Below are 17,604 nucleotides of genomic sequence, written 5' to 3' on the forward strand. Positions count from 1 at the left end.
AAGATGGCATTGTTTGGCGTGGTGTTATGGGAGCTGCCATGGAGCTGTCCCGCAAAAAGAGAGCGCCGTTATGGTTCATTTCTCTCTTGCTTGTGGTGGCCGTCAACGTCCTGTACTGTACATTATTTGTATGGATTAACTACCCTTTTGCACCTTGTAATCGGCATCCTCAACCCAACGCTCTCCGACTTTTGCATGTGTCGTGACACATTGACACACAACATAACACATGGACGCATTGCACGCAGTAGCTTCCGGGAAGTCTTGGGCTCAATCCGTTGTCTGATGGGCTGCCTCACTGATTGAACGTGAGCCGACTCTTGCCGAGCGCGGCTGTGCTGTGTTGTCCCTAGAGTCAAACAGCATGCTGCACGCGCATCGCTACTATGAGAGCGTGCGCGGGTAGAAGAGACTTGCAAAGGATTCTGCCAGAATTGCACCCATTTTCGGGTGAGAAGCTGGTTACCATTTCTTTTTCCAGCCGGCATTTTTTTCGTCGATCACGGTCAGATCGCCGTCGGTTCTTACCGAGACAACCGTTTGATTCGACCTAGCCCTCAGATTCCAGGATTGGAATGTCGTTCTAGTGGCCGGGAAGGGGACATAGAGCAGAGAAGCTATCCTGCACAGTTCTTCATACACGAGAGCAAACCCTCAGATGAAAGAAAGTAGCTGTTGTTGTTCTCGGCGACTGATCCACACATCCTGGATTTTTTGTAGCTTCGAGGTCGGCTGCTGTCCACGATTATGCAAGTCCGTATGTACGGATTACTACTATTCATTTCGGTGGGTACTGTAGCGTATTCTTGTGTAGTGTACTACGTAAGGCAGGCAGGTGGTTTCGGCAGTGTGTGAAGGAGCACACAGGTGTTGTATGGATACTACCTTACAAAAGCTCCCCAGGCAAGGCCCACCTTCGAAAGCCCAGAAGGGCCTGGGTCCTCCAGTCCCCCACCCCCCGCACGTCATGCGGCGGCAGGTGCTCTGCTAGGTGCTTGGAGTGAGGTGTAGCTCCGTATGCGCATGGAGAAATCCGCCGATTCCAACACCCGAGACTCTGCATGGTGTGCAAGGGTTTGTTTCCATGCCGTGTTTTGTCGAGATATCGAGCGATAATCTTCGCGTCTCGAGCCACCAATAATTTGCACAGTCGCAAAGAACTCGCGCTCGCCTCTTAAGCCCCCACCCTACTGCCAACTCAAGAGGAGCGGACGGCAGTGCTGCAATTCCAAGACTCTGAACCCTGCTGACCTCGCAGGCGGTGTCTTAGTCCCTCTTGGCGAAACGGAGCCCAGACTCTGCGTCCTCTACGTAGTAGGACCACACATCTTGGCAAGCGCTAGGTATCCTTCTGGACTTGGGCGTTTGAGGCGGAAGGAAAAGAGCTGGGCTGAAGGCCCCGCTATGAACCTGAGAGCCGACAAAGACCGTAGGGTTCGCCTCGTTGCAAAAACGAGATGCGACTTCGCCAACCAACTCCCTTCTCACGCCAGCCTTATTATTTCCTACCCCGTTGACGACCGTGCAACGTCAAGCAGCCGGGGCCCTTATCTCGTACTTTGCCGGCCTCCTGTTGGTTGACACACAAACTCAAACCCCTCCCCGGCCGCCGCCGCGCCGTCCCTCACACACGCACTGCGCAACTCACCAAAACGGCCATTCTTAGAATACACATATCCCTACACACACACGCACACTCTCTCTCTCTCTCTCTCTCTCTCTCTCCCTCCCCCTCCCCCACACAGAGCAGCCAGCTACGGCGTCCCGGATCGGAACGCTGCCCACCATGGAAAAGCGACCAGCAATGTCAATGGAGGCGATGCTCGACGAGGAGCGAAAGGAGGTGCTCGCGCTTTTGGAGGGGTCGTCGAGCTCGCGGCCCAAAGCTCCCCCGTCGCTGGACGGGCGCTCTCCGTCTCCCTACACCCCGCGCTCTCCCGTCCGCAGCATGCTCGATATTGGTGATGACCCTTCCCCTCCCACGCGCCTGCACTCTGCAACCTCCCGAAAAAGAGTCCCAGTACTAAGACAGAAGCTTCGTGTGTAGCCCCCGTGAGGAGTATGCTAGATGTGGATAGCCCCCGCCCGCAGCAGATCCGGAGCATGCTCGACGTCGACGGCCCATCGTCTGCCGCGAAGCAGGTCCTGAGCACGCCCTCATCCCCCACCGACTCGAGTGCGCGCGCCAATGCTGCCGCCGGCGGCCACCCAAGGAGCATGTCCGACGCCTCTGTCAAACCCAGGCCTGCCGAGTTTGGTCCGAGGCTAGCGCCGGCTCGGCCTGATCCGACTTCCGAGTACCAGTTCTCTGGCATCATCACCAACAACGTAGGCCAGGCTCTGCCGAAGCGAGTCACGCAGGGCGGCAAGCGGTCCAGCGCAATGTCCGAGATCATGAGGGGCAACGACGTCCCTGGCCTCATGCTTCCGGGCGACCGGGGACGCCATCTGTCCGCAACCGGGCCGTCAATGCGCCTGGGTAGCAAGTCAAAGTCGCCCACAAGCCGCCTGGGCATGCGCTCGCACTCCCCCCGTGGTCCTCTACTCCGCAACCTGAGTCCCGCCGGCCGAGCGGTGCTCAATGACCCCGAGATTACCGACTATACCAACGCCTACCGCCGTCTATCCGACGCCGCTTTGGCACGGTCCGGGGGGAGTCTGTCGGAGCTAGGGAGACGCAGGAGCTCCAACTACACGGCCGGAACCGGTAGGCTAGCCAAGGACTACCTGAGCCCGGATGGCGAATTGCTTGTCGAAGATAGCAGCGAAGACAACGGGAGCTCATCCGGCGAGGAGGGGCAGCGGGGGAGGAAGGCCGCTCGGCCGGAAGCGACCCCCAAAACCGAGGGTACCCGGCGGGAGGTCAAGAGTCTGTTGGCCGCAGCCGAGGAAGAACGTAGGTTTTTACGGGCGGGACCAAGGCATCATGGCACGATAAAGACGGCTAATCGCGCTGGAAAAAAAAAATTTATATATATAGGCATCCAAGTGGCATCTCAGCAGCCATACCAGTACCGATCACTCCTGGACGAGCCGGAGATTACGGTGACGAACCCGTCGGGCGAACGTGTGAAGCACAGTAAACCAGTCATCCACCCCAACACCAGCTTCGATGACCCGCCCGGGAGCGGGATCAACACGCCCCTGGACTCGGACACGGAGGCGGACCTATCCGACATCAAGAGAGCGCAGAAGCTATCGTTCGCCATGACACAGATCATGGAAACCCCCGAGGCGCACCGGACCATCCAGATCATCACCCGAGGCGAGTACTCCAAGCTCGTCCAGGAAGCCGAAGAGGAGCACCGACCGCCGCGGAAGTACCTGGTAGCCACGGACCTGAGCGACGAGTCGACGCACGCTCTGGAATGGGCCATCGGCACCGTCCTCCGCGACGGCGACACCCTCCTGGCCATCTACTGCGTCGACGAGGAAACGGGCATCGGCGCCGGCGACAACGCGCAGGTGCCCGACGAACCCAAGGCCATGAAGGAGCAGGCGGCCGCCATCAACACGGTAGCGTCCAGCAAGACGCCCGTCACGGGCAGCGGCACCGTCCTGCCCTTGCACAACCAGCGGGGGCCCGGTTCTGCCGCGGCGGGAGGGACGACGGGCACCTCGAGCGCGTCACCCACGCCGTCGATCGGGAGGGAGCGCACCAAGGCCGAGGAAGACCGCTACAGGACGGTCCAGACCATCAGCGAGAAGGTCACCAAGCTGCTGCGCAAGACGCGCCTGCAGGTGCGCGTCATCGTCGAGGTGCTGCACTGCAAGAGCCCAAAGCACCTCATCACCGAGGTCATCGACCTGGTCAACCCGACACTCGTGATCCTGGGGAGCCGCGGCAGGAGTGCTCTGAAGGGGTACGTTCTTTCTTTCTCTTCTTTGACGGCTGGAGCAAAAAAAAAAAAAAAAAAAAATAAATAAAATAAAATAAAATAAAAATAAAATAAAAAATGGTGCTAACGGGGCCTATCTAGGGTCATATTAGGATCTTTCTCCAACTACCTCGTCACCAAGAGCTCGGTGCCCGTCATGGTGGCAAGGAAACGGTTAAGGAAACAGAGCAAGTACAAGCATCTCCCTTCGACGAACCAGATCAACAACATCAACAACCCGACAGCGAGGAGCCTAGCGAACGCCAAGATCGATTGAAATATGGATGTGAAAGCGCGATGGGAGCTGCCACCGGCTTCTTCTTACCGGGCTTGAATGGTCGGGGTGCAAGAACGGCGATGAAAAAGAAATCGAGAGAGGCTAGGGGACAGCACAGGTGTGATACTGGGAAAGACGGGGCATCGGTGTACTGGCGATGGGGTTACTTGGTGCATTCAACTTTCGGTATGGTCGGAATTTGCGGATTGCAGTGTATTATTCCGTTTTTTTTCCCGTTCCACTTCCATCATTTTCTGGCTTGGGTCGGGTGATCTGATCGTACTTGAAGAGGAAGGAGGTGGTGTGCTTTTATCGCTTGACGACTACTACAACAGCGAACCAGACCGGGTTAATGATGGCATGGTGATCAATAGAGACACATTCAAGAAGAGACAAGGCTCTCTGGTTGCTGACGGCGGTCTGGTAGGAGCAACCTACGCAGTACGCACGCAGATGTTGTTGATAACCAAAGCAAGGCCTAAGGCAAGTTGTACTCGCAAGAACACAGAGAGATCAGTGGGCTTCCAGTTTTCTTCTTGGGCAGCCGCAGCCCCGTTTTAGACCTGCAGTTCCCCAAGTATTTCATGATCTGATTGAACTATGAATTGCACACATTCAACACACAGTAACTCCAACCCAGAACCGCGAGCGCAACCATCCGCGTCCCAGAGAATTTTGGTTGAACCCAAGGCGATGAAGCCTCTCCTAAGGAGATTACCACGGTCTTTGGTCTGTTTATTTTATCCCTCCTCGTTTGAAAGTCCCCCGCGATAACTTCCCATGCAACCGTTGGGATAAGTGAACTCTGAATGTCCAGCAAACCCACCGTTTCTCCAACTTGTTACTCGGACCTGAGACACCCGGTGGGTCAAAATCACCTGCTCCAAGGTCGATGTGTCCTTCTCCCTTTTGTGCCTCAACGTTCCTCGTTCCTCGTTCCTGCGTCCCATGGGCATGAACCCACCGGTTTCCCGAGCCCTCAGCCCAGAATGCGGGGCGATGATGGACTCCCAGCGGATTGCCCCTTCCGCCTACGCCAATACATCATACAATGCTGCGTCAAGTACGGAGTATCTCTTCCATCCGGCCTTTTGGACCTTTCTGAGCTGCAACGTTCGGACGAGCAGAGACCAACATACTGTGTAGGTTCTGGACGGCGGTCACGTCACACGAGTGCAAAAGCCGCATCGTCTCGATACTCGTTGACGAATCGAAACAGAGGACTCGGCAGGTGGAGTGGGGATCGCCATGTTTCTTGCCGCCCCGCTCTTGGCAAGGGACAGGCGGGGGTGGAGTGAGGTGGGCGTTGGATGGTTGGCCACGGGGCGAGTGCCGGCGTGAGGTGGGGCGGCCTTGGGACAGCTTCCCAGCCATTCCCTTTTTCGAGGGCCGTTCCCTGGTCCTGCAGTCGTCGTCGTTCGGTCGCAACCTGAGAGAGCTGGATGCGACCGGCCTCTTTCCACTGCAACGCCATGCAACCAGCTCATCAGTACTCGTTCGCTTCCGAAGAAGTGCGCCACAAGAAAATCGCCGGTGGCATGCGACTCTCTTCCTGGACCCATTTCACCATTCCACTGTCCCGCGCTGGTCCGGAGAGTTCCCTGAAGCACAGTGTGTGAAATCGCGCCGACCGTCGACTAATTCAATCGTACGGAGTATACACTACGGTTTACTTCACACATCAAACCGTTACCTTACTGTGTACGGAGTACGAATAAGTACGAATAACTACAACGGGCGATTCTCAACCCCATTCCCCCCCCCCCCCGGCACTCCGCAGATCGCAACCCATACCACAACACCACACATCCATCCCTAAGAGGGCATCGCGCCGACCGCCCGATCGGCCCGCCCCTCCCGCGCATCGCAGCAAACGGACCACCCCCCTTGGCCGGCCTCACCCCGAGAGTCCGGTTGTTGGGATGCAGGCACTCTTCAGCGTCCACAACAACGTGTCGCTCATCAGCATCACCATTGCGCCGAGTGCCTGGGTCGCTTCCTTGGTGCTCTCCCTGGTCTTTATCTTCCTGTATCTGCTCTACCAGCCCTTACCGTCCTTCCGGTGGACCAAGCTACTTAGGCTCAGCCGCCGCAGGCAACAACCCAAGCCCGCGCCGCCCATCATAGAGGAGGAGGAGGAGGGGAACGACACTGTGTCCGAGAAGGAGCCGCCCCGACGACGACACATCGAGCACACGCCCCTGCCGCCTCTGCTTACCGATTATCCGTATTATCCCTTTGACGGCGGCGTCTTGAGCCACAGCAGTCGCAAAGGCGGCGAGGCGAGGGAGAAAACGGGTCGCAAAGAATTGGTGCGGAGCAGCGACAAACGAAACAGCGGCAAGAGCGGCAAACTAGCCTCAACCAACGAAAGTGGGGGAGGAAAAGAAGGAGGAAGAGGAGGCGGAGGAGGAAAGGGGTCAAATAGCGCGGATAACACCTCCAAGAGCAACCACCACCGCCATGGCGACATCGACGACGGAGACCACGACCCTCGGCCCGCTCGACCAGCTCGACGCGTCACTGGACGACTTCGCGCGCTCGATTCGCAACCCGAACCGCCTGCCGTTCGGCTACCAGTCGGCCCGCTCGGGCTTCCGGAGCGACGACCCGAGCGAGGCGGACGCCTCGGACTCGGAAGCATCCGCCGGTGGCTACAGTCCGCCCGCCTGGAGACGCCTCGGCAACGGCGACCGCAGCAGCGGCTTCTGGCGGAGAGGTGACGGCCTCGCCAACATGTACGACGCGGGGGACGACGCGGCCGATGACGATGACGACCTTCTTGACGGGCCACGCTCGAGAGAGAGCAGCCCGGAATACGAAAGCGCCGACGAGGGGGACCCGATCCTCGCGCAGGCCATCAGGACGAGGTTACCGACGGGCAGCCTGTCGCCCGAGAAGGGGGCCAGTCCCGAGCCCGAGTTCCACCCGGCCCAGCAGCACCTCATAGATGAGGTAGTGAACATTAAGCGGGAAGACGATGATGGCCGCTTGGCCCTGAGCGACCTGAAGGACGGGGCGCTCCAGTCAAAACATGTCCCAGACAACTGTAGGTCCTGCCTTGTGCCTCCCCCCTCTCTTTCTCCTCTCTTCCCTCTTCCCTCTTCCCCGGTGACGCTGCTTTCAACGATGGCTTGGCAAGTCCTAACATCCCGCTAGTCATCCGCTTCGCCGTCCGAGCAGAGGTCCAGCATCGGACCGAACCCATCGAGTTGGCCATCAACTTTGTCCGCACCACGTTCCACGCTATGACCAGGTCGTGGACTTCCATGTTCTTCTCCTTCATCGTCGCCATACTGTCGTATGCAGCGCTACGATGGCTCTCACAGCCGGCAGCGATGCGGCCAGTCCCCGATCTAGTCAAGGTCGCCGGAGTCGCCCGCTCGCTCGAGCCTCTGATTTACTACTCCGAGAACGGTATCCAGCAGGTGGGCGACCTACAGGCCACGGGGGTCGCGGTCTGGGATCTCGGCGAGAGCGTCCGCAGCAGTAACCTCACTTCGGCCCCGATCATCGTCAAGGAGCTCGATGATCTCAGCGAAAGCCTCAAGACGCTGGCCATCGAACTCACCAAGTTCTTTGCCAACGTCGACGGAGACATTGACGGGTACGTCATCTGCCCTGCCCCCCCCCCCCCCCCCCCCCCCCCCCTTTTTTTTTTTTTTCCTCCTCACTCCAACTCACTGGGTCGGTCCTTGGTTGAATTAACTCCTTGCGTTCCATCACGTAGCATTCTGATCGTCATGGACTGGGCCCGCCGCGAGCTTCACCAGGTACAGCATCTCCCGACCCTCCCCTTCTCATCCGTCTTCGACAACATCCATAACCTCCTCTCCAACGCCGGCATCCTCGAAGACCCGCGCACCGGCCAACCGACCCGGCTCGGCGTCCTGGCAACCTCCCTCTTCGGCTACTCTACGCCCCAGCGCACCAAGCAGGCCCTGCAGCGCACCTTCAACGAGTTCCTCACGGTACTCGAGGACGCCGTCTCGTCCGAGCTCCAGCACTCGCTCGCGCTGTTCGCCCTCTTCGAGGCGATCGACCACCAGTTCCTCAACCTGGCCCGCACCGTCATCCGCGAGGCCTCGCTGCAGGACGAGGCGCACGCCGACCTGCTCTCGTCGCTCTGGACGCGCATCCTGGGGCCCAAGGCGTCCGAGGTGGCCAAGTACGAGCGCAACCGGCAGCTGCTGCGCAACGTGCGCGAGAAGACGGTCGCCAACAAGGGCATCCTGGTCGAGCACAACCACAAGCTGCTCACCCTCAAGGCCCAGCTCGAGAACCTCCGCCGCAAGCTCGTCTCCCCGCTCGTCCGCAGCGTCAACAGCAGCACCCTCACCCTCGACGAGCAGATCCGCGGCCTCGAGGTCGTCGGCGCCCACCTCGAGGACGTCCGCATGCAACAGAAGAGCAAGCTCTTCCATACCCTCTACGGGAGCGCTGGCAGCGGTAGTGGCGCCGCCAGGTTACCCCCCTCCCCGGCCGCCGCGTCCATGGGCGGGAGGCGGTTTGCTACAGCCGACATCAAGGATGGAAGCGGTTGAGAGTGGTGGTGTAAGGAAGCGCTCTGCCCTTTCTTCGGTATCGTCCCTTTCTCTGCTCTCTCTCTCCCTTCCCACACCGTCCCCTCTTTCACAAGGCTTGAAAGGGAGTAAGCAGCGCCAAGAGAGACGGGAGTATACTAACCAGGAGTTCAGGGGTTGTGCTCTTTTTTATTATTTTCTTTCCGGGTTTCTAGGGCGAAAAAAAAAGGCGTCATATCTTATGTTTCGACGGTTGTTTGTTTCCATCTTGTTCTTCTTGGAGCGGAAGGCTTTCAAAGGGTTTGCTGGGCTAAGCTACTGCTATTTCTTTCAGATATGAGGGGATGGGGGATGGACCGGAGCATATGGAGTCTCGCATTCTTGGATCTGGCGCATGAAGTGGGTTAACAGTCTGGAAGAGCGACAGATTACTTCCATCTACTCTACTTCACTCGTACCGAGACCCTGCGGTCGTCAAGGTGCACCCGGATAGTTGCTTGGTCCTCGGCATTCTCAGCCCTCGGATCAGTACTGGCTGTGAGAGCAGGTTAGGTGCCATGATCAGATGAATATGTACGTAGATACATCCTGTCCGTACCACCTACACATGAGGCTAGTTGGTCATTATACAATGCGGAGATGCAAGCATGGCTTGACCGCAGGGTGAAGCGGTCACGATATCTACACGACACACACAGGCCAACCGGATAGCGTGTAGATAGATGTAAAGCTTTGTATTAGCTAGTGCCTTGTTTAGGATTGAGTCTGGTGATTCACGCAGACAGACACAGTCGCAATCATGGATGCCCTTAACCAGGGCTGCCAGGAGTGCGTTGCTTCGCCTGCTTTGTCCCTCAAGACTGAGCTAGCCGGCAGGATACTCGTGACATTCGTAACCGTAACGCCGTGTCGGCCATCAACACCTCCGCCCACTCCACAGAGGCGGCCGCCCAGGACCATGGCCCTCACCCCCCATCATAAGCAAGTCTATCAAATACATGATCATGACATAGCGATGTCATAGCAAGATGCCGCGATAACCCGTCGCTGGAGAGGCTTTTGTCTCCTATAGCCAGATCCATCCGATGCCGACTTCATCCTGCCCGCATCACCAGACTGGAGATAGATCATGCTGCTTCCAAGCTTGGTATCAAAACTTTTCCCAACCGATCAGAACTGAAAAAAAAAAAAAAAAACCGAAAAAAGCGCATCAAAAGGCGAGAAGCTGGCGAATAGTGCCCTAAGCCTTCTCCTCGGTCTTCTCCTCCTTGGGCTTCTCAGCCTCCGCCTCGCCCTGGGCGGGAGCTGGGCCTTGACCGGCAGCCTGCTGCGACTTGACGTACTCGTCGTAGACAGCCATGGCCTCGTTAACCTTGGCGACAAGAGCAGCCTCGTCCTCGAGCCTATTGTTGGTTAGTGGCTGGGTTCTTTCATGATCGTCACGGCCAAGCATCAACTTACAGATTTACGAGCTCATTGTTGTCCATTTCCAGCAGCATGCCAGTGATCTTGCCAGCCAGCTCTGGTTGGAGGGCTTGGATCTTGGGGAAGAGATTCTCTCCAAGAATCTGCTTCTGCTGCTGGGGGTTGCTGGTGGCGGCGAGCTGCGACTGCAGGAGAGAAGTAGCATTAAGCTCACCAGCACCGCCAAGAGGACCGGCAGGAGGCACGCCACCGCGGCCAGCGGCAAAGTTGCCGCCGCGGTTAGGGCCGCCACGACCACCGATTGCGCCATTCTGAGGCCTACCATTAGGCGGGAAGCCAGGCATGCCAGGGCCGCCAGGCATTCCCTGAGGAACAGGCATGCCTTGCATACCCCGTCCACCGGGCCCGCCACGTCCGCCGAGGTTGGCAGCCTGCTGCTGAACCTGCTGAATAGCAGCAAGGAACTGCGGGTTGGTCGTCGGCTGACCATAGGCACCGGGAGGGAACTGGCCCAGAGGATAGAGGGGAATCTGCTGAGGAGGGATGCCACCACGACCGCCCTGCTGAGCATAAGGCGGGAACTGACCTGGACGGCCGCCCTGCACGGCAGGCATGCCGAGACCCGCCTGAGGGAAGGGCATGCCGCGACCGCCGGGAGGCATGAAGTTGGGCTGCTGGCCAGGAGCATAGTAGATAGGGGCCTGCATGTACTGCTGCGGCAGACCGGCCTGAGCGGCGGCTTGCTGCATGCGCAGTTGGTTGCGGGCCTGGATGCTAGCCTCAAGCTGACTCTTGCGGACGTCCTTTCGCTGAGCGAGGGCGACGTAGAGCGGCTTGCCTTCAACCATGCGCTGATTCATCTCGGCAACGGCCTTGGTCGCATCGTCGGGGTTGCTGAAGCAGACGAAGCCGAAGCCCTTGCTCTTGCCCAGCTTGCGTTCAGGCTTCTTTTCGGTCTTCTTCTCACCCTCCTTAGCCTCACCGTCCTTCTCGCCCTCCTCCTTGCCCTCCTTCTTGGCTTCTTGCTCGCCCTCCTTCTTGTTCTCCTTGTCCTTACCCTCCTTATCCGCAGAGTGGTGATGATCCGGGGGGTTGTCGCGCATGACCTTGGCCGAGGTGATGGGGCCAAACTCGGAGAACATCTGGCGCAGCTTGTCATCGTCGATGTCGTCGGCCAGATTCTTGATATACAGGTTGACGCCTTGGTATTTGTTGGCCTTCTCAGCGCGAGCAGCCTCGTAAGATTTCCTAAGCTCCTCCTCGCGCTCGTGCTTCTTCTGAGCACGACCGACATAGAGCTCCTGACCACGGAACTCCTTGCCGTTGAGCTCCTCAACAGCCTTGGCGGCACTGTCGTGGGTGGAGAAGTTGACGAAGCCGAAGCCACGGCTCTTGCCCTCCTGGTCGCGAGCGAGGGTTGACGACGTGACCTCGCCATACTTGGCAAAGAGCTCGCGGAACTCCTCTTCAGTGACCTCGAGGTTGATGTTCTTGACATAGACGTTGGTGTAGTTGGCCTTCATCTCCTCGAACTTGCTCTGGCGGTCCTTCTTGGGGATGTGGTAGCCAACGTAGACCTTCTTCTCGTTCAGAAGCATGCCGTTGACGTGCTTGATCGCCTGTGCGGCGGCCTCGTCGGTCTCGTAGTGCACGAAACCATACCCCTTGGAGTTACCGTTCTCGTCTTGGGCCACCTTGCAGCTAAGGATGTTACCGAAAGCAGCAAAGGTGTCGTGAAGCGCCTTGTTGTCAATCGCAGTGTCCAGGTTCTTGATGAAGACATTGCCCTGGCCGGTCTTGCGCAGAGCGGGATCGCGCTGAGACCACATAATGCGGCAGGGGCGGCCCTTGATCAAGGTGTAGTTCAGCTCTTCGAGAGCCTTCTCGCCATCGGCGGTCGAGTTATAGTTGACGTAGGCATATCCGAGGGAGCGACGAGTGACAGCGTCACGGCAGACGCGGATCGAAGCGACAGAACCGATCTGGGAGAACAGCTCAAAGAGCATGGCCTCGGTCACAGAGGGGTCCAGTTCGCCGACGTAGAGAGACGCGGAAGACTGAGGATGAGGGGCAGAGGAGCTCGGGGTAGGGCCAGCCGTATCGGGTTCGGCAGTCTGGGACTCGCCAGAAGCCACATTGGAATTGATGGCAGGGGCCCGGTTATCGCCGCCGTTGAGGTTCGTGTTGGCGAGGTCAGCGGCAAGCTGGTCAACAGCGCCAGGAGCAGCGGGAGCGGCCATTTTGACAATTGGGTCTGGAACGGGGGATATGTCAGCGGATATGGTCTCGAATTCGACGGCTGGAGCAGTAGAAGGTATGCGATCTCGAAGATTCCCTTGATCGCAGAAATGGAGTGTTGTTCAATCGAAAGCGACGCACCGAATGCTCAAGCGCAGAAAGTGCCACGGAGCTACGCAAATACCGTGCGCAAGAGAAGCGACGGTAGACAAAGAACGAGGACTGCGGTTAGCGCCTCAATTCGGTTTCCTTTCTTGCGGCGGAAAGAAAGGTCTCAGTTGGAAAACCGGTCGGGGGGGGCGTCTTCCAAAGGAGATGTTGCGGATTGGATTTGGCTTTTTTTGATTTTTTTTTTCTTTTTGGTGGTTTTGTTCTGAAGATCGATAGTTAGGTATCGGGATTTTTTTTAGGCTTTTCAATTTTTTTTGAGAAAGATTTTTTGATGAGGAATCAGAAAAGAAGTAGACGAGAACAGAACCAGTGACGGTTGTGCCGAACTGATCTGACTCTTTTCTGAAAGGTTGTGGAAAAAAAAATCCGGTAACAAAGGGTTTTTGATCGTTCGATGAAGAGGAAAGAAGAGGGCATGATGGCTCCTGCGGAGACAGATTTTTTTTTTTCTGCCACTGGCAGTCTGTTGCGCCCACAAAGCGGAGAATATCGAATTATGCGAGCGGTACGTTCCAACTACATCTGAATGCCGACGGCTCCATTCGCACTGTAATTGGCTCTGACAGCATAGGAGTATTATAAATGGTATAAAGAGTTTTCTTGATTTAAATTTGGGCCAATTATGTCACTTGGACTTAACCTTCGCAGTCGCCGCTTCTCGGCAACTGAGCACTTGAACATTCATCTATCGAGGAGACTTGTCGCGTTGTTGGCCACCTTGACACTTGGACATGTCGGAGGATTGTGGCGGGCAGTGGCGGGGTACAGAGAAGTACCTAGCTTATCGCTAGTGTTATCGGTGGGTCCCCGCAGTGACGGCCTGCTGCTGACGACTTCCGTCATCAGTGGCAGTGGCATCTAGAAGGAGCTTCGAGCTTGAGCCAGGCACGAAGCAGGCGTAAGCGGCGCAAGATACCCGAGCCTTGTGGTCCTGTACTCGGTGAATCCGCACCAACCCTGACAAGTTTGGTCGGCTTGCCAGCATCGTGTTGCTTTATTAAAGCGCTGCCAACTCGCAAATACGAAATACATTACTAGCTCTCTAGCTGTTGGTTGGGTAACAGTGGGCACCTCCTGTAACCGACGCCGTTGCCTCGCTCACCCAGAAGACCCAAGTGGCGCAACGCTTGGGCCGAATCCTCAACTCTCGAAGCGAGCATTGTTGTTGTATTCCAACACAGAAACGTTAAGGAGCTTTGTTTCCAGATCCGTGGGATTAAGTAATTGCCCCTCCCCGCCTTTTTTCCTCATCAGTACTTTTTTTTTTTTTTTTGGGGCTGCTCATTCTCGTGACGAGCTGAAACAGAGCCCATCGCTTCGAGCCCTCAGTATCGTGAGCCCCTCGCTCGCTTGGGGTTTCGCTGCACCCCGCCGACGACCACCATGTTCCCGACTTTCACCGGCAGCTCGCGCAAGACGCGAAACGTCAACCTCAGCGGCCAGAAAACCATCAACCCTTTCACCAGCACATCGTGGACGCCCAGCGCGGCTGCCGGCGCTTCCAAGACAGTAGCTCAGGCCCAGGCGGAACGGTTGCAGCGGCAACAAGAGAGGGAACGGCTGAGGGCTGCCCAGCGCATCCAGAGGACATGGCGAGGCTACAGGTCGCGGCGGAACTTGCGGGCGTCCCGGCGGCAGGCTGTCGATCTGCTCTACAGCGCAGGCGGACAGGCTGACGTTGAGCGGAGAACAGCTGAGGCAACGCGCCTGGTCCTGAGCTTGTACCAAGCCTCCAACCCTGAAGACCAACAACGGCTGTGCCTGCTAGCCCGTGACCTCCTGCAGACCCGATTCTCGTCGTTTGTATCAGGGGCCATAGAGCCACCTCGCCTGGGCAAGCTGGCCCAGATCGTGGTTTCGGCTCTTGACCGGTGAGCTAGCGGTTCGGTTCGGTTCGGGTTTGGTGCGGTTGACGATAGTGCTGACTCCTGGTAATGCAGGCTCGACCCAAGCACGTCGAGTTCACAGGTCCAAGTTCTCCTGGAAACCATTGTTGAGGTGACCAAGCTGCGGCCTCAGTCGCTGCAACCGGCGCTGGGGAGGCTGTATGGGGTCTTGGGGAGGTATTGCCGCAGTCTCGGGCCAGACTCTCAACTCCTGGACCTTGTTCGGAGTGCGGTGGGAACACCGCTCTCGAGGAAACATGTGCCTGGTATTTGCTTACCCTTTTTCCCTCGCTGGATTTAGTGCCATAGCTGACCCATCTAGAATCTTTTACCCGGGCCGCTTATCACGAGTTCGCTGTGTCTTTCCTGAGACAACCCGACCTGTTCTTGTTCGAGTCCAACGTTGGCTCGTTTGCGGCTGATATCGACGTTGACCTTCTCTCGGACACGCTCCAGGCCGCCGTGGGCATGGGTACCAAGACTGTCGGGTCTCAGGGAGGTCTCATGTGGCTGCTTTCCCACTTCATTGTTCTCCAAAAGACAAGAAAGCACCTCGTGCTACATTCGCGCTCCTTGCGGGTCCTGTATTCCCTCCTGTCTGCCCTTTCGAACCAAATCCGCGCCGCATTTGCGGCCTCCGAGGTGAAGCCTGCGGCGGTCGAGGCTGGTGACCTGGAAGATATTCCGGAACCCATTTTGCCACCTTATGTCTCTGACAAGCTTGCCTCGCTGACTGACAGAGAAGAGATCATGGGGCTCTTCGAGAAATTTACCTCGTAAGCACCCGCCGTACCCGATCCAGAGCTCAGCGTACTAACCGGGCTAGGGATCACGGAGGCACATCCGAAGCCGAACTGGAGGATGCCGGATTCCTTGCCGGCTACATCTTGACCTTGGTCTACTGCTTTCCGACACTTGGCGACGACATTCGGATGCGGCTGTATCTCGCAGACATCCCAACCCATCAAGGGCCGCTCCCCGCCGTCCGGTTCTTTTGGAATGCCGTCAGCAAAACGTCCATATTCGGCAGGATTGCGTCCGATCCTGATGCTGCCCTCGCAATCTTGAGCCAAAAGCCTGCTTCCCACGCAGACACCCCATGGGACCGCGAGTGGCGCACGATCCTCCTTTTCCTCGAGCTCTATATCTTTGTCCTCCGTCTCGCCGACGACGACGATTTCTTCGGCATCCTCGGCGCGTCGAATCCAGCTGAGGGAAGTAGTACGCGTCTGCGGTCCAGCGGCCTCAACCTCCAAGAAGTGAAGCGCCTGACGACTTTTCTCAAACACCTTGGTTTCACGCTGTACTATCATGCTGCCGATTTGCTTAGTTCGACATCTTCGGCGCCGAACAACGCGAATGGCTCGTCCGCTCCCCCCTCACGGCCAAAAAGCGGCGCCGACAACAAGCGGGCAGCGAATGCCTTGTCTTTCACCCTTACCGCAGGGGTCGATTTTGAGGCGTTCAGGAACCTGGTCTCCACCGCAATGAAGATGCTTTATGAGCGAGACTCTCGACGTCAATTTCTGCCACACGAGCATTGGCTCATGACGTCAAAGTTTGACATGGAAGGCTTCCTTTCTGCCGTTGTGCTCGAGGAGCAGAGACAGCGCGAACAAGCCGAGGCCGAGGACGAAGATGAAGAGGGGGACGACATGGACGTAGACGAACAGCCCGTGACTATGTCGTCGGGCGGCCTGAGACTGTCTCGGCAAGCGCAGATGGAGAGGATCAGACTAGCGCGGAAACGGGCTGCACGGGATGTTCTCAAGGCGGCTGCGGGCCCCAAGTTGGAAATCTTGCGGAATATGCCATTTGTCATACCCTTTGACATGCGCGTTCAGATCTTTCGACAGTTTGTCTACCTTGACAAGCATCGAAGGAGAGGAGGCAACATCGATCCGGACAGGTGGAGGCTATGGGTGCTCAATCAGCACGGCGAGCCATTCGATCCCACTTCCACCGGTAACGACATTACCGGCCGCCACCAAGCACAAATTCAGCGCGGCAGGATCTTCCAGGACGCTCTGGAATCCTTCTGGGATCTCCAGGAAGGGCTGAAAGAGCCAATACAGATTACGTTTGTCGACGAGTTCGGCATGCCCGAAGCCGGAATTGACGGCGGCGGCGTAACCAAGGAGTTTCTCACGAGCGTGACGACGGAAGCGTTTGCGCCGTCTGAGCGGCTCTTTGTCGCCAACAGCAACAATTCCTACTATCCAAACCCCTGCGACATGGATCAGACAAAGAACACGCTCCGGGAAGCACAGGTCTCGGAAGGGTCAGAAGAGTGGGCCGAAGCCATCACCTACCGCCTCCGGCAGTACGAGTTTCTTGGAAGGGTCATCGGAAAATGCCTGTACGAGGGCATCCTGATCGATATCGCCTTTGCGGGCTTCTTCCTCCTCAAGTGGGCCACGTCGGCCGGCGCCGGCGACACGTACCGCGCCAACATCAACGACCTCCGCGAGCTGGACGAGGAGCTGTACCAGGGCATGCTGAGGCTCAAGAACTACCCGGGCGACGTCCGCGACCTCGACCTCGACTTCACCATCACCGACCAGGTCTCGCTCCCCGGCGAGCCCCTGCGCACGGCAACTCGCAACCTCATCCCCAACGGCGAGAGCGTGCCCGTGACCAACGAGAACCGGCCGCTCTACATCAGCTACGTGGCCCGCCACCGGCTCGTGGTCCAGCCCTACGCGCAGACGCGCGCCTTCCTCCGCGGGCTGGGCATGATCATCGACCCGGGCTGGCTGAGCATGTTCAACCAGAACGAGCTGCAGCGGCTAGTCGGCGGCGACAGCTCCGAGATCGACGTCGAGGACCTGCGGCGCCACACCGTCTACAGCGGCGTGTACGCCATCGGCGACGACGGCGAGGAGCACCCGACCGTCAAGATGTTCTGGGAGGTGATGCACGGCCTCGAGGACCGCGAGCGGAGGGACGTGCTCAAGTACGTCACAAGCACGCCCCGGGCCCCGCTGCTGGGCTTCGGCCAGCTCAGCCCGCCCTTCAGCATCAGGGACGGCGGGACGGACCAGGAACGGCTGCCGAGCGCGAGCACGTGCGTGAACCTGCTGAAGCTGCCGCAGTATCGTAGCGCGGCAGTGCTAAAGAAGAAACTGCTGTATGCTGTCACGAGCGGAGCTGGGTTTGATCTGAGTTGAAGAGAAACTTGGGGGGTGGTTTTTTTTTTTGGGGGG

The 17,604-nt window shown here is 57.8% G+C and overlaps 5 protein-coding genes across 5 annotated transcripts; 3 read left to right on the top strand and 2 right to left on the bottom strand.

Moving 5' to 3' along the window:
- The first annotated feature begins 1,684 nt into the window (after window positions 1–1,684).
- Window positions 1,685–4,335, top strand: P884DRAFT_61507 (uncharacterized protein). Its single transcript, XM_069445987.1, has 4 exons — window positions 1,685–1,961; window positions 2,048–2,896; window positions 2,981–3,863; window positions 3,981–4,335. The coding sequence occupies exons 1-4, from the start codon at window positions 1,787–1,789 to the stop codon at window positions 4,153–4,155; spliced, it is 2,082 nt and encodes a 693-aa protein (XP_069295158.1). The 5' UTR covers window positions 1,685–1,786; the 3' UTR covers window positions 4,156–4,335.
- A 370-nt stretch (window positions 4,336–4,705) lies between these two features.
- Window positions 4,706–5,266, bottom strand: P884DRAFT_262841 (uncharacterized protein). Its single transcript, XM_069441697.1, has one exon. The coding sequence runs from the start codon at window positions 5,109–5,111 to the stop codon at window positions 4,896–4,898; it is 216 nt and encodes a 71-aa protein (XP_069295159.1). The 5' UTR covers window positions 5,112–5,266; the 3' UTR covers window positions 4,706–4,895.
- A 1,352-nt stretch (window positions 5,267–6,618) lies between these two features.
- P884DRAFT_279629 (uncharacterized protein) lies at window positions 6,619–8,699 on the top strand (the record flags this gene model as incomplete). The annotated part of the gene is made up of 3 exons (XM_069443333.1): window positions 6,619–7,204; window positions 7,315–7,762; window positions 7,886–8,699. 3 exons carry the CDS (start codon window positions 6,619–6,621, stop codon window positions 8,697–8,699), a joined length of 1,848 nt encoding a protein of 615 aa, XP_069295160.1.
- Window positions 8,700–9,918: 1,219 nt separating this feature from the next.
- Window positions 9,919–12,343, bottom strand: P884DRAFT_271813 (uncharacterized protein; the record flags this gene model as incomplete). Its single annotated transcript, XM_069442470.1, has 2 exons — window positions 9,919–10,081; window positions 10,140–12,343. The coding sequence occupies 2 exons, from the start codon at window positions 12,341–12,343 to the stop codon at window positions 9,919–9,921; spliced, it is 2,367 nt and encodes a 788-aa protein (XP_069295161.1).
- Window positions 12,344–13,895: 1,552 nt separating this feature from the next.
- On the top strand, window positions 13,896–17,568 carry P884DRAFT_301950 (uncharacterized protein; the record flags this gene model as incomplete). The annotated part of the gene is made up of 4 exons (XM_069444901.1): window positions 13,896–14,383; window positions 14,453–14,664; window positions 14,721–15,174; window positions 15,225–17,568. 4 exons carry the CDS (start codon window positions 13,896–13,898, stop codon window positions 17,566–17,568), a joined length of 3,498 nt encoding a protein of 1,165 aa, XP_069295162.1.
- Window positions 17,569–17,604: the final 36 nt, after the last annotated feature.

The sequence above is a fragment of the Thermothelomyces heterothallicus genome (genome assembly GCF_042370625.1).
Source record: "Thermothelomyces heterothallicus CBS 202.75 unplaced genomic scaffold P884_scaffold_23, whole genome shotgun sequence".
Classification (NCBI taxonomy): Eukaryota; Fungi; Ascomycota; class Sordariomycetes; order Sordariales; family Chaetomiaceae; genus Thermothelomyces; species Thermothelomyces heterothallicus.

Coding starts and splice junctions, on each gene's coding strand:
- P884DRAFT_61507 (XM_069445987.1), top strand. CDS start 1,787: ATGGAAAAGCGACCAGCAATGTCAATGGAGGCGATGCTCGACGAGGAG. Junction 1,962..2,047: donor CCGCAGCATGCTCGATATTG/GTGATGACCCTT, acceptor CTTCGTGTGTAG/CCCCCGTGAGGAGTATGCTA. Junction 3,864..3,980: donor GGCAGGAGTGCTCTGAAGGG/GTACGTTCTTTC, acceptor GGGCCTATCTAG/GGTCATATTAGGATCTTTCT.
- P884DRAFT_262841 (XM_069441697.1), bottom strand. CDS start 5,111: ATGCCCATGGGACGCAGGAACGAGGAACGAGGAACGTTGAGGCACAAA.